The sequence below is a fragment of the Thalassophryne amazonica genome, chromosome 16 (genome assembly GCF_902500255.1).
Source record: "Thalassophryne amazonica chromosome 16, fThaAma1.1, whole genome shotgun sequence".
Taxonomy (NCBI): Eukaryota; Metazoa; Chordata; class Actinopteri; order Batrachoidiformes; family Batrachoididae; genus Thalassophryne; species Thalassophryne amazonica.
In genome coordinates this window covers 71,749,564-71,762,869 of record NC_047118.1, presented here as the reverse complement: position 1 = coordinate 71,762,869, position 13,306 = coordinate 71,749,564, and the positions used below count along the sequence as shown (strand labels likewise).

At 43.6% G+C, this 13,306-nt stretch overlaps 1 protein-coding gene across 1 annotated transcript in view; it reads left to right on the top strand.

Moving 5' to 3' along the window:
• Positions 1-477: 477 nt before the first annotated feature.
• LOC117527600 (serine protease 33-like) overlaps positions 478-13,306 on the top strand; it is a 33,562-nt gene continuing 20,733 nt past the window's right edge. The window contains exon 1 of the mRNA XM_034190021.1: positions 478-562. Within this exon, the coding sequence (XP_034045912.1) occupies positions 493-562 (70 nt within the window). The 5' untranslated portion in view covers positions 478-492. The remainder of the gene's footprint in view (positions 563-13,306) is intronic.

Genomic DNA, 13,306 nt, shown 5'->3' with positions numbered 1-13,306 from the left:
GGTGGGAGGGGAGGTAGGGCTTGGAGGGGGTGCTTGGGGGTGGGGGTAGGGGAGGAGCTTGGGGGTGGGGCTAGGGGAGGAGCCAGGGGCGGGACTAGGGGAGGAGCAGGGGGCGGGGCTTAGGGGCTGGACATAGTGACGTAATCGATTCTGATTGGCCGTGATGTCATTAGGGGCGGGGTTTGGAGGCGGGACTAGGGGAGGGCTTAGGGGCGGGACATAGTGACATAATCAATCCTGATTGGCTGTGATGTCATAAGGGGCGGGATTAGGGGAGGGCTTAGGGGGCGGGACATAGTGACGTCATCAATTCTGATTGGCTGTGACGTCATAAGGGGCGGGGCTTAGTGACATAGTCGATTCTGATTGGCTGACAGGGCCATAAATCAGTTTTGATACAAAAGGTGGGTCAGTCTTCTCTCTTACACAGCATAACTTCACAAGGAGAAATGGTGTACTGTTTTGTTTTTGGCTGCAATCACTGAAGCAGTCATGAAAAGTGCACTTTTTTTCTGTTCCCAGTGGAGAAGGGAAGACGAGGCAAATGGGAGACGTCATGTCGGTAAGTGTTAGCTTACACAGCTAACCAGAGTAGCCGCATTCTCTTGCCTGCACAACCGCCTCGACATGTTTGAGTTCCGGGTCATAAACAAACTGCAATACACAGACCCGGATCCAGACCAGTTTGGACCAGATTTTTTTATGCATCGTTCGTCATTGGTTAAAAAAAAAAAAAAATTTGAATAATCCCGAATAGTGCCGAACGTGTCCCCGCAGTGAACACAGCTTTGATTTGATCCCACAATGCACCACGCAGGTGTACACAGGAAAATTCAAACTGGATCAAACAAACATAGCGTCAGTCCAGTCGAGTCGATGATCATGGCATCCAGGAAAAAAGTTGTGCAAGGAAAATTGGGCGCTTATTTCAGCAAGAAACGGTGAGTGGTTTATACATAGTTTTCAAACAATAGTGTGTTTGAAAGGCATTCTGTGATGACTGAAATTACATTTCCGGTGGTTTTCCCACCATACATGTCAACCTATACGGATTGTCCGTAAATTATATGGATTTTTCCGAGTTTCAGAGTCATACGGACATACAAATAAAGTCGGATATTCAGGGTTTGGTCTGCAGGGGGTCTGTAATCAACCGTTTCTGCAGCGCAACTCCACTTTCAAGCGTGAACCATTGAAGCAATGCTTCGATTCACTAGCTCACTGGTTCTTTGATTCGCTGCTTCGCTGCTCTTCAGAAACGGCAAGTCCGCTTCTTAACCCCTCTCACAGCCATTAAAATACAGTGAGTCACTTTTGTGTGTATTAAAGTCACTAACCGGGACTCTTGTCTTGTTGCAGTCAAGAAACAAGAATAGTCCTCTGTTCCATTGGCACAGCTCCAAACGCTGCTCGGCTCCCTGCCGAGACAGAGTCCGGTCGGAAATAATAACTTCAAAATGAATTGCAGCTTTAAATAAAATGACACCTCTTACAAACGTAATACAGACAAGAAACTATAATCAACTAAAATGTTTTTTTTCCTCCCAAAATGAGACCTGCTGTATTTCTTTACGAATTTCATCCTGACCTGCAGCACAGCAGCTGCAAGAGCTCAGCTCAGATATATGGAGACATTCATGCCAATAATATCTGAAAGGAAATGCTTTTGACAAAAACTACAGATTTTGTTTATTCCTATTTATGTCCAGAGATCAAGGATCAACCATGTAGAGTTTATTATGTCCAAAGTTTAAGGATCCAGTGACCAATTTCATATTTATTTCCTCAATAAAATGTTGTTCAATTTCAATTCAATTTCAGTTTAATCGGCTTATAAACACTGTGGATCCAGCCCTGATACATGTCCACTTTCCACGGCATTGTCACTTTTTCTTTGCATTTTCACTTTGTTTGCATGGAATTTGCCCAAAATCTCAGAAAAAGTGTCGTGTTTTTGTCCATAGAAGTAGAGAAATTACATGATATGCGTTATATTTTACCTCTTGAGCGCCCACACTCAAACGAGACTGCGCTGCCCAATTCCAGAAAAATTCATTATGTTCCATTATGTATTGACTCTGCCCATAACTGAGCATGTTCACATGTTGGCAATTAAAAACAAAACTATCTGTGGCTTCACACTTTTAGTAATTGATTAATTGCAAATCGATGATATTTACGAAAACACTCATGAATAATTATGCTATCTTCTGCTGGTGGAGAACTGTGTGCAAAGAAAACTGTTCTCTGTGAGCTTTATGCAGACAGACTGGAGCCTATACCCCCAGTGAGGCAAAGTGCACCCTGAACAGGACACCAGTCTATCACAGAGCTGCGTATAGACAAACAAACTCATTCACACTCACAGTCAAGTTAAAAATTCCAACTCACCTAACTTACATGTCTTTGGAAACGGGAGGAAGCCAGTACACCCAGAAGGAATCCACACGAACACGCGGAGAACATCCAAACTACACACAGAAACTGACAGGTGGGTATGTTAGGACACAAACGCAAGACTCACACAAACAGCTCTGGTTGTTGAAAGACTTTAGTGGTGAAGACAGCAATGGTCAGTACACAGGAAGACAGTCCAAAAATACAGCAGCAGCAGTACAACAATCATCAGGCTTAAGTGAGGTCGGAACAAATTGGCAGGAGGTCGAGAATACAATGAGGCAGGCAGGACTTAGAATACGTAACCAAGAGCTGGAGAGAAGGCACAAGGCGCATCAATCTGGTGAAGAAACAGAGCAAAATGAGCAGTGTATATATATATATATATATATATATATATATATATATGCAAATTGAGAACAGCTGAGCGTGGAAGGCACTAGAATGAGGGTGTGGCCAGAGAGAGAGAGAAACGCCCACCACCAAGAGAGACAGAAAAACCCAAGCAAAAAATCCAACAAGAAAATAAACAAACAGGAAAGCAACAGACAAAAACAAACCAAAGCAAAGAAACAAAAGCAGGAAAAGTCACATCCTGACAGAAATGACCAGGTGTGAAGTGATCCAATGACCTTCTTGCTGTGAGGCAACAGTGCTAACCACAAAGCCACTTTTGTTATTGTTATTATTATTGAGCAGTGACTCAACACAAAAGCAGCTGAAATGCATCTGTAGAAGAATTTTTAGGTCCATATTTGAACTGTGATGAACTATCAAGTGTCCTGATCCGAACTGTATGTCCTCTGGTTGAACTAGCAGGTGTTCAACCCAAAAAAAGGGCTCTATTAGTCATTTAGTCTGTCAGGGGCTTTCCAAGGCCTTTTAGGTGCTTTCCCGCAGGCCACGTGCGGGGGGCCTCAGGCCAGCTGCACGTGTGGCTGAGGCCACGTGCGGAGGGGGCCTCAGGCCAGCTGCACGTGTGGCTGAAGGTCTTTTAAAAAAATCAGTTGTAAATCCTTCATGTTTTAATGGGAGCGTTTGTCACATTGAAATAATGGCCTAACACCTGCTTAGGGTTCACTAGAGGACGCTTCCAATAGAAAACCATGTCTTGGGAATGAAATAAATAAAAAAGTCGAAGGAGGAGCGATGCCCGCGGGTCTCCAATAAATAGATGAGCGCGGTTGTCACCTATTCAGTCTCTCTAGAGGACTCAGTTTGTCTAAGCTTTGTGTCGAAGGCTTAAATAAACTTAAAAACTCTGTGCATTTTATCTTGCTTAAGGCTGAATTATTCTAAAGTGTTGTGTCATTTTCTAGCATATCACTTGCAATTAGTTTGTGTTATCTAAAAGACGACATCCTGAGAAGACTAAAGACGAGCCGCGACAGAACTTGGCGAGCCAGCTTCAGGAGGGTCCAGGGGCATTCCGGCAGCCTGGGGCAGTCCAGCTCATCCCTCCAGACCGTAAATAACAGTGATCACGACTAAAAGGTAAGCAGAAACCTTTTATAATTTCTGCACGATCTGGAGGGAGTGAGTCGGGATTTCCGCCCAAGTTGACAGGTGATATTTTTAATTGCCTCTTACCCAAAAGAACCTGGACTAAGAAAATTGATAAGAGACTAAAAAAAGATAAGATTGAAAATTATCAGGCCTTGTAGATAAAATGCTCAGAAGGTGTGTGTGTTCCCGGGAAAAAGAATGTCTATGTGAGTGAAAGTTCAGGAATGTTCATGAACTCTGGTGCGGAAAGAGTGCGTGGAGAACTAACCTGGATGCTTGGGGAATAATTGGTGTTGAAATTCGTTACTAACGTGCCGGCTGATAGCATGCGCTGTAGGGGTTAATTTAGGGGAGTATACTGACAAATAGATACAAGGTAATACAAGGTTATTTAAAGAGTTTAACAGAGACTGAAGTGAAATAAGTGAGAAAAAAGAGTTTAACAGAGAATACGTGCAGAGGAAGCACAAGATAAGCGCCTGAGGGGGCGCAGTAGAAATACCGTACGTGATAAAGAGATTTAAAAGTGCAAAGTGGCACAGCTGATAGTAAGTAAAAGAGCTCAATAAAGGACGTCATTTTTTAAGAAAAGAGAAAAACTATAAAAAATAAAATAAATGAAGAGTTAGTGCAGAATACATGAGAATTAATGAAGCAGAAAATAGTGCAGTAAGGCACCAGATACACGCTTGTGGGGCGTGGGAGAAGAATAAGTAATTAAGTACACAGTAATATGAGTTTTTTTATAAGAAAAGAAAAAGAGAATATTTTCAGTGCAAAGGCACGTTAAGCTCACGAGGAGCTCAGTAAGTGAAAAAAGGTAGAAGAAAGTGCAGAAAGGCACAGGATACGCACGCGAGGCGCGGTAAGGCGTAGAAGTAAATGAAATATTGTATGCTCAGAAAGGAGCTGGTGAAAAATAATATATTAAGCACAGGATACGCACGCGAGGCGCGGTAAGGCGTAGAAGTAAATGAAATATTGTACGCTCAAAGAGGGCTTGTAAAAAAGTAATATATGAAGTTGCTGACAGCGCCGGAGAAGCTGTCTAACGTGAAGAAGAGATACATGCTTAAACAGAACACATTGGTGTTAAGTGAATAAAAAGGTTGTTTAAAGCCGCGGAGTGAAAAGTGGCAGAAGTCTAGATAGAGATATATAGAAAGTTGTTTTTAATAATTTTTGTGTATAAAGCTTTTGAAGATTGGTGTGTGGGAGAGTGGAGAGTAATCTGTGTAAAGCTGTGAGAACTTGCAGGCTGGCTGACATACAAGATTAATGTGAAAGAGTACGAGGGGGAGGTATTTAGACCCAACAGGAGGACTTGGGAGGTGCATGACAGGCAGAGAGGAAAGTGTGAAACAGACAGTGAAGAAAAGACAGGAGAAGAGTGCTATGTAAATACAGAGAAGGTAGATATTATTTCAAAGAGAGAAAACTAATAAACAAATATAGCAGAAAAAGACTAGAAGCAGAAAGTTAAAAAATTAGAAGGAAAATAGAAGAAAGTCGGGAGCAAAGACATTAGGAAGTGTTAGGGTTGTAAGAGGATTAAATAAATAAAGTGGTTATAAATCAAAAGAGATAAAGCTTAGATTATAGTGAAAAAGCTGACAGACTGATCAATGCTTGGGACAGTCATTGATGGGAGACTTAAGTGATGATGAAATAATACTCCCAGAACATTACTTGACTGACGGAGACATCGAAACCCAGGGAATCAGGACACATTTTTGGCTGGAAAGGACCTATTTTGACAGGGTAGGAGCAGAACATTGGCAGGACGAACAAGAGATCAATCAGAAATTATGGCAGATTACTAAGGTAATCAATCTGAAGCAAAAGAAAGAACAATTCCCTCTAATTAATTGGGAGCTGCTGATAAGACGTCTGTGGCATCAGGGTTTAACCCCGTGGCTGGAGCTGCTTTGTGCTGACCCTAATAAAGAACTTAGCATACCATTAAATCATTTAGTAACACTACCAACCGATCCAAGTGAAGAACTGTTTCCTAGGTTGACTCTGACTGTGGTCCCAAGGAAGGTTCGGTGGGAAACAGGTAAATTTTCATATTTAGTTAAAGAAAAAGAAGACGGGCATAGCAGTTGGAAATTTAATCCTTTTAAGGGTTTAAAATACAAAACAGGTGTTACAGCCAGCAAGTTATTGGTCTGGATCAGGACAGCCCCTGAGGGACTACCAGAACACCATAGAAACACCTCACATAGCATTTGTCAGGGTTACATGGGTAACTCTCAAGGTCAAGGTCGGGAAAGTACCCCGCTAGACTTAGTACTAAGAAAATATCCAGGAAAACGCACTAAGGCCAACCAATGTATGAGAAAGTGGCACAAAAGGTCACATGGGGGCAGGCAATGGCCTTTGGTGGGATCATTTGATCCGGTGATGTGTGAAGCAGTTGCGGTAGAAATACAGAAAAAAGAAATTAAAGATCAGCAGAAGAACGTGAAAACAACAAAAAACGCACTGAAGAAAAAGAAGTTTTGGCCTTGTTCAAGCAGGAAGCACAGAGGCTACAGCAGAAAAGAGAAAAAATGACAGAGGAAAGATCCAAAGAGACTAAAGCCAGTGCACCGAGCTGGGAAGCAGAGCCACCCCCATATAAACGTCATGATATGGGGAAGACAGCTGGACAATTTGTATTAGGAACTCGTGAAGAGGACCAAGGCATGGATGTGGAGGGCAAATTCACACTGACACTATGTACATCTAGTTTACCTTTACATGTCACCCTGATGTTCGATGCCAAACAAGAACAAACTGACTATGCATGCTGCTGGGATGCATTGATGAATCAACGGCTGTTTCACATAACCACCACAGAAATTTATTTAGGCCCCCAAGGGGCCGCAGCTTCTGTCAAGCTAACTTCAGCTGAACGACAATGGTATCAAGTGCCGAATGCCACACCTCATGTGACCCTTTTAGTCTCAGAAAAGTACGAATCCCATGACCTAGGTCCAATGGTAAAGACAGCCTCAGAAGTTGAAGAATGGCAAAACATGGAAAGTCCACAAGTACATCTGTCAAAAGACCAGCAGTTTATACAAATTAATTTAAAAGTAAATGATGAGGCTATAGCTCAAAAGTGGAGCTCAATCCTAGACCAGAGGGACAGATGGTGTTATCGGCCCAACAAGAGAAATTGTTAGAGCAAATACCACCAGTGGTGTGGTCCAAAAGCAAAACAGATGTAGGACTAGTAAAAACAGCCTTACCAGTAAAAATAAAAGTAAAACCGGGAGCAAAACTGCCTCACCAAAGGCAGTATCCATTAAAACCTCAGGCTATTGAAGGCATAAAACCAGTAATTAAGGGACTAATGGCAGCTGGAGTTTTAATAAAAACTGCAAGCCCATGCAATACTCCTATCTATCCTATCCCTAAAAACAATACCAAAGAGTATCGGCTGGTACATGATCTGCGTCCTATCAATGCAATAATAGAAATGGATGCACCTATAGTACCTGACCCGCATACTATACTATCAAGCATCCCTGCTGGAGCAAAATGGTACACAGTAATCGATCTGTGTTCAGCCTATTTCAGTGTGCCTGTGCACCCAGACTCACAACATTTGTTTGCATTCACATTTCTGGGACAACAGCTAACGTATACACGGCTACCTCAGGGACTGAACCTGTCCCCAGCCATCTTTAACAAAGTCCTGGCTGAAGATTTACAACACCTTGATATACCCAGTACATTGGTGCAATATATGGATGATCTCCTTATTGCATCAGAGACTCAAGAACAGTGTGAAAAAGATGCATTAATTGTATTGCATGCATTGGCAGATGGAGGTCATAAAGTAAGTAAGGACAAATTGCAGTTCTGCAAACAACAAGTAGAATACTTGGGAAGACAGTTGTGTGGGACCACGCGATGTATAGCCCCAAGCCAAGTGGAGGCTATAATCAAGGCTCCCAAACCCCAAACAGTGGGACAGATGCTTTCATTCCTTGGGATGGCAGGGTACAGTCGGCCGTGGATTTGTGATTATGCTATAAAAACTGCACCTTTGCGTGCCATGATTAGAGCAGTGGGGCAAACAAGCAATGCAGCTCTCCTCGTCTGGACAGATCAGGCAACGGGAGCTTTTGAGGCCCTAAAAACAGACATGCAATCTGCTCCCACGCTAGGTAACCCAGATTATGGGAAACCTTTCCATTTGTATGTTACTGAAAAAACTGGATATGCTTGTGCTGTACTAATGCAGGAAACAAATGAAGGAAAACAACCATTGGCCTATTATAGTACAAAGCTTGACAACATTGAAACAGGATTGCCACCATGCTATCAGGGTCTAGCAGCAGCTGCCTTTGCATTTCAAAAAGCATCATCCATAATCATGGGACATGCAGTAACGTTGTACACGTCGCATCAGTTACATGCCCTGCTAACCAGTCAACGTTTTGTCTTAACACAAGCTAGACGCACTGGATATGAAGTTGTGTTGTCCGCCCCAGAAATAACAATACAACGTTGTCACACGGTGAATCCCGCCACCAAATTGACCACACCGTTAGATGGTACTCCACATAACTGTGTGGCAGAGACAGAGAAATTTTTGAGAGCCAGAGAACATTTGTATAATCACGCCATAGATGCAGATCTAACCCTGTTCGTGGATGGCTCATGCTTTCGGGATGCCGCGGGATTGCATGCGGGTATGGGGATTGTTAAACTAAACACGGATGGCGAGACCTTTGAATTACTGGAGTCCCAAGGAATTGATCAGCCTTGTTCAGCCCAACTGGCAGAAATCAAAGCCTTAACTATGGCTTGCCAGATAGCTAAAGATCAACGTGTTAATATCTACACAGACTCAGCCTACGCTTATGGCGTATGTCATGTACATGCAAACATTTGGAAACAAAGGGGATTCCTGAGAGCAGATGGCACCCCTGTCACTCATGGAGAAGCGATTTCCCAACTGTTACAAGCTCTCCAATTACCGTCTGAGGTAGCCATCATTAAATGTGCAGCTCATCAAAAGAATAATAACATCATAGTTCAAGGTAACAATCTAGCAGATGACGCAGCTCGCAAAGGAGCACAAGGAGAAAATATGTTTCCCCTGCTAACCATCCAAGATTGTGCCCCACTGGTTTCACTTGACGCACTGATAGTGGCTCAAAGTAGGGCCAGTGGAGAAGAAAAACAAATGTGGGTTAAACGAGGCGCTATTGAGACACGCAGTCAGGGGCCAGCGGACAAGCTGTGGCGCAGTAGTCATGGACATTTTGTGTTACCCACCAATTTATTACGACATGCAATCATTTGGGCCCACGGACCCGATCATTGTTCGCGAGTCCAAATTATGAACAAACTAAAAGCTGTCTGGTGGTCACCATATATGGCAGCTACAGTGGACCGTTTGTTGAATGAGTGTGAGGTATGTGCACAGTACAAGGTCCAGAAATCATTCACAGCCCCTTTAGCCCACATTCCGGTCCCTGATGGGCCATTCAGACATCTTATGATGGATTTCATAGACATGGGAGCTGAAAATCGAGTTAAACGAATGAGATATGTTTTGGTGCAGATATGTTTTTGGTGTTTTGGTGGTATTCCCTTGATAAAATTTCTGGTCAATAAATTGCTTTCATCCACAGTAGGACAGCTCCCACTGTTAGCCATCCAAGCCCTAGAAGAAAGCACAAACGAAACAGACAGAGAACCAGAATATATGGAAATGGATGAAATACCAATTATCCTCCCCGACAGCCCCCAGCTCCCTAATATTGTGGCGTATACCCCAGATAGGGAGGACTGGGATGGACCGTGCTTGGTGATATTGTAGACGAGGAAGAAGACATGCACGCACATTTACATTCACACACATGCACCCACAAAAATGAGGGATAGGATAGACAATATCTGAAAGAATGACATGGAGCTGTAATAATGAACGTATATGTATATTACTAGGACACAGGAGTATGGCTGAGAGACCAGACTCCCCTGATCAGGGACCTATGCCTGATCTGCCTCTATCAAGTCTGATTGGACTCTCAGAACTGTTTGGAGAAGAGGATATACAGGAGGGATGGTCGAGACATGATTGATCGCCACAGCCGCCATCCATCCAGCAGCTAAACCAGTTGGCAACAGAAGGATCTTCATCGTTCCAGCACCTGGCGATGACGGCTTCACAGAATCTGCCTGCAGCAAGAGTCGGCCCGAGGACTCCACCATCACCTGAAGGACCCTTTGGACTCAGGAACACACCCCTTCCGCAGATGCCATGGAGACAGTCACATGTGCCAGTGGCAACGATACCCTCCAGGGGAGGCAGCCAAGGTCGGCCATATGCAGCAACCGCCCGAGTGCATCCTAGACCCAATTCACTGCTAGGACCTGTCCCCAGCTTTCCACCCCCAAGGCAGGAGAGATATTCTGATCAGCCCAGTACCTCTGGAGGAGGATCAGCAGGGGTAGACCTTAGCCGAACTCACCCACCAGGACAGAGGGGAGCTTTGTACAGGCTGCTAAATGCCCAGAGTGTCCCACCCACTTGCCTGTGCGACATCAACAATACTCCCCCCACACACGAAATGCCTTCCCCCTTGTACTTCCTGTCCCCTGGACTGCACAACCTTAATCTGGTCATGGTCACCCCACAGGACATAGCAATCTTAGTTCGAGAGCTTCGTCTTCCACAAGAGTCTGTTCCAAAAACCTTGGAGCAGCTCCTGCCCCTCACAAATCACATTCCCCATGAGCTATTTGAGGAAATCATGCCACAACTAAGTCAGACAGCTGCATACCTGTTCAGGATACACCGTGACAATGCCAACATCTCTTGTGCTCAGGAGGGCCTCCATACTCAACTGTGTGGTCTTCAGTCTAGTATGGACATGCTAGCCTGCATGATGGAGCATATGGAAAGGGAACAGCTAGGGCTGGCCACCACCACCCTGAATGTGGGCAAGAATTCTCTGGGGGCCCTGTACAACCTGGCCAAGCAGCACAAGGAGCTGGAAAAATCCATCAGAGAACTGCACGACTGTCTGAAAGCCAGAATTCCTGATCCTCCCCCCACTACCCCTGAAAGGCCAACCTCCCCATGTTCCCCAACTTCTCCCAAAACTTCAGATGCTGAGTAAATGCTGAGGAGCGCGGACTGACGTAATGGCACTGAACACGGACTATGATCTTGGTTCTTGAGTTTGAATTGCGGACTGGTTTCAGAAATCTGAGTGTAACTAAAAACAAAGAAGGATATATGTTAGTAACGAAAGTTGGGTAAATGTCTGTCCTTACCATCATCTGCGTAACACAGATAAAGCTAAATGCATACACATAGATATCACATTGCAAAGTTATAAAAAGGGGACCCTTACACGGCGTGTTTGTAGATTAGTAGTAAAGATGCACCATAGGGACCCCTTTTTTCTTAAATTATAGCATGCCTCAAGAGACATGCATTGCCTAAATTTGGTGTCTGGCCAAAAAGGGCATTAGAAAACAAGCTGAAAAAGAAGAAAAACAAAGTGGAGAATGTTGAGAAATGGCCTATAATGAAAACCATTATATGATTGACTAAGGCAAATGACTTAAGGACGGACATGAAGGGAAACCATTTATTGTGTTTATCATTTAACTAGACATAGCTGCGCTAACCTTAGAATAGTTTCTTGATTGGTTGACTAAATAGTGGTAACGTAGGGGTTATTTGATGCATTTAAATAATAAATGTGTGACTCTTTAACAAAATAATATGTAGAACCAGGTATAATGGGTTGGAGCCTCTGGTCGAGTGAGACAATAGATGCCAGAAGATGATTGGTTGCACTGATGTCAGTGTGAAGCCTTTACTTTGCCATGATTAAGAGGTTGATGTAACTTGTTTTATGTGGCCATTTTAAGTGCCTTGAATTACACCAAAACTCAATGTTTGAATGTCACCTATAATCCAGCTAATTGCTCACCTTGTGCCTTAGTATGTAGGTTCACCTGCACTGCAATATATTTACCGTGTGAAGTATCACTGATATTCATATCCGCACCAGAGTTATCAGTAACTCGAGTGATGTGTTTTTCTTTTTTATTGCAATGCACAAATGAGGATGTCTTGTCAGTAAACAACCCAAGAGTATAGTTGATGTAATGGGACTCTTTCGAGTCCCAGAGGAGGGACTGTAGAAGTATTTTTAGGTCCATATTTGAACTGTGATGAACTATCAAGTGTCCTGATCCGAACTGTATGTCCTCTGGTTGAACTAGCAGGTGTTCAACCCAAAAAAAGGGCTCTATTAGTCATTTAGTCTGTCAGGGGCTTTCCAAGGCCTTTTAGGTGCTTTCCCGCAGGCCACGTGCGGGGGCCTCAGGCCAGCTGCACGTGTGGCTGAGGCCACGTGCGGAGGGGGCCTCAGGCCAGCTGCACGTGTGGCTGAGGCCACGTGCGGAGGGGGCCTCAGGCCAGCTGCACCTGTGGCTGAAGGTCTTTTAAAAAAATCAGTTGTAAATCCTTCATGTTTTAATGGGAGCGTTTGTCACATTGAAATAATGGCCTAACACCTGCTTAGGGTTCACTAGAGGACGCTTCCAATAGAAAACCATGTCTTGGGAATGAAATAAATAAAAAGTCGAAGGAGGAGCGATGCCCGCGGGTCTCCAATAAATAGATGAGCGCGGTTGTCACCTATTCAGTCTCTCTAGAGGACTCAGTTTGTCTAAGCTTTGTGTCGAAGGCTTAAATAAACTTAAAAACTCTGTGCATTTTATCTTGCTTAAGGCTGAATTATTCTAAAGTGTTGTGTCATTTTCTAGCATATCACTTGCAATTAGTTTGTGTTATCTAAAAGACGACATCCTGAGAAGACTAAAGACGAGCCGCGACACATCATACACACACAACAGTAGTGGACTAATCAACATACAAGCAGCCCAAGTGGAATGTTTCAGGCACTGGGAGGAGGTTGCAATGAGCCAGTAAAAGATGGAGGTATGCTCTGAAGAGAGGAGGAATAAAAATCAATAGCATCAGCATGGAATAAATCTGATTTGAAAGAGGCTGGAAGAATGGTATGGGTGTTATGAGCAGAGGTCGTGAAGATGGAGTTAACATCACAGAAGTTATTAGGATTTTCCTTTGGATTGAGGAGGATGAACAGAATTAGGAATGAGCATGTCAGACAATGCAGGTTGGATAGTTTGGAGACAAAGTGAGAGATTTGAGATGGAGTTGGTTTGGCAGCTGCAGAGAAGAATGTAAAATAGTAAATGGACTGGATTTATATAGTGTTTTTCCATCTGCATTAGACACTAAAAGCGCTTTACAATAATGCCTCACATTCACATCTTGGAGCAGATGCGTGCCTTGCAGATGAAGTTGAAGATTTCGGAGGCCAGGGAATATTCTTAATTCATAACT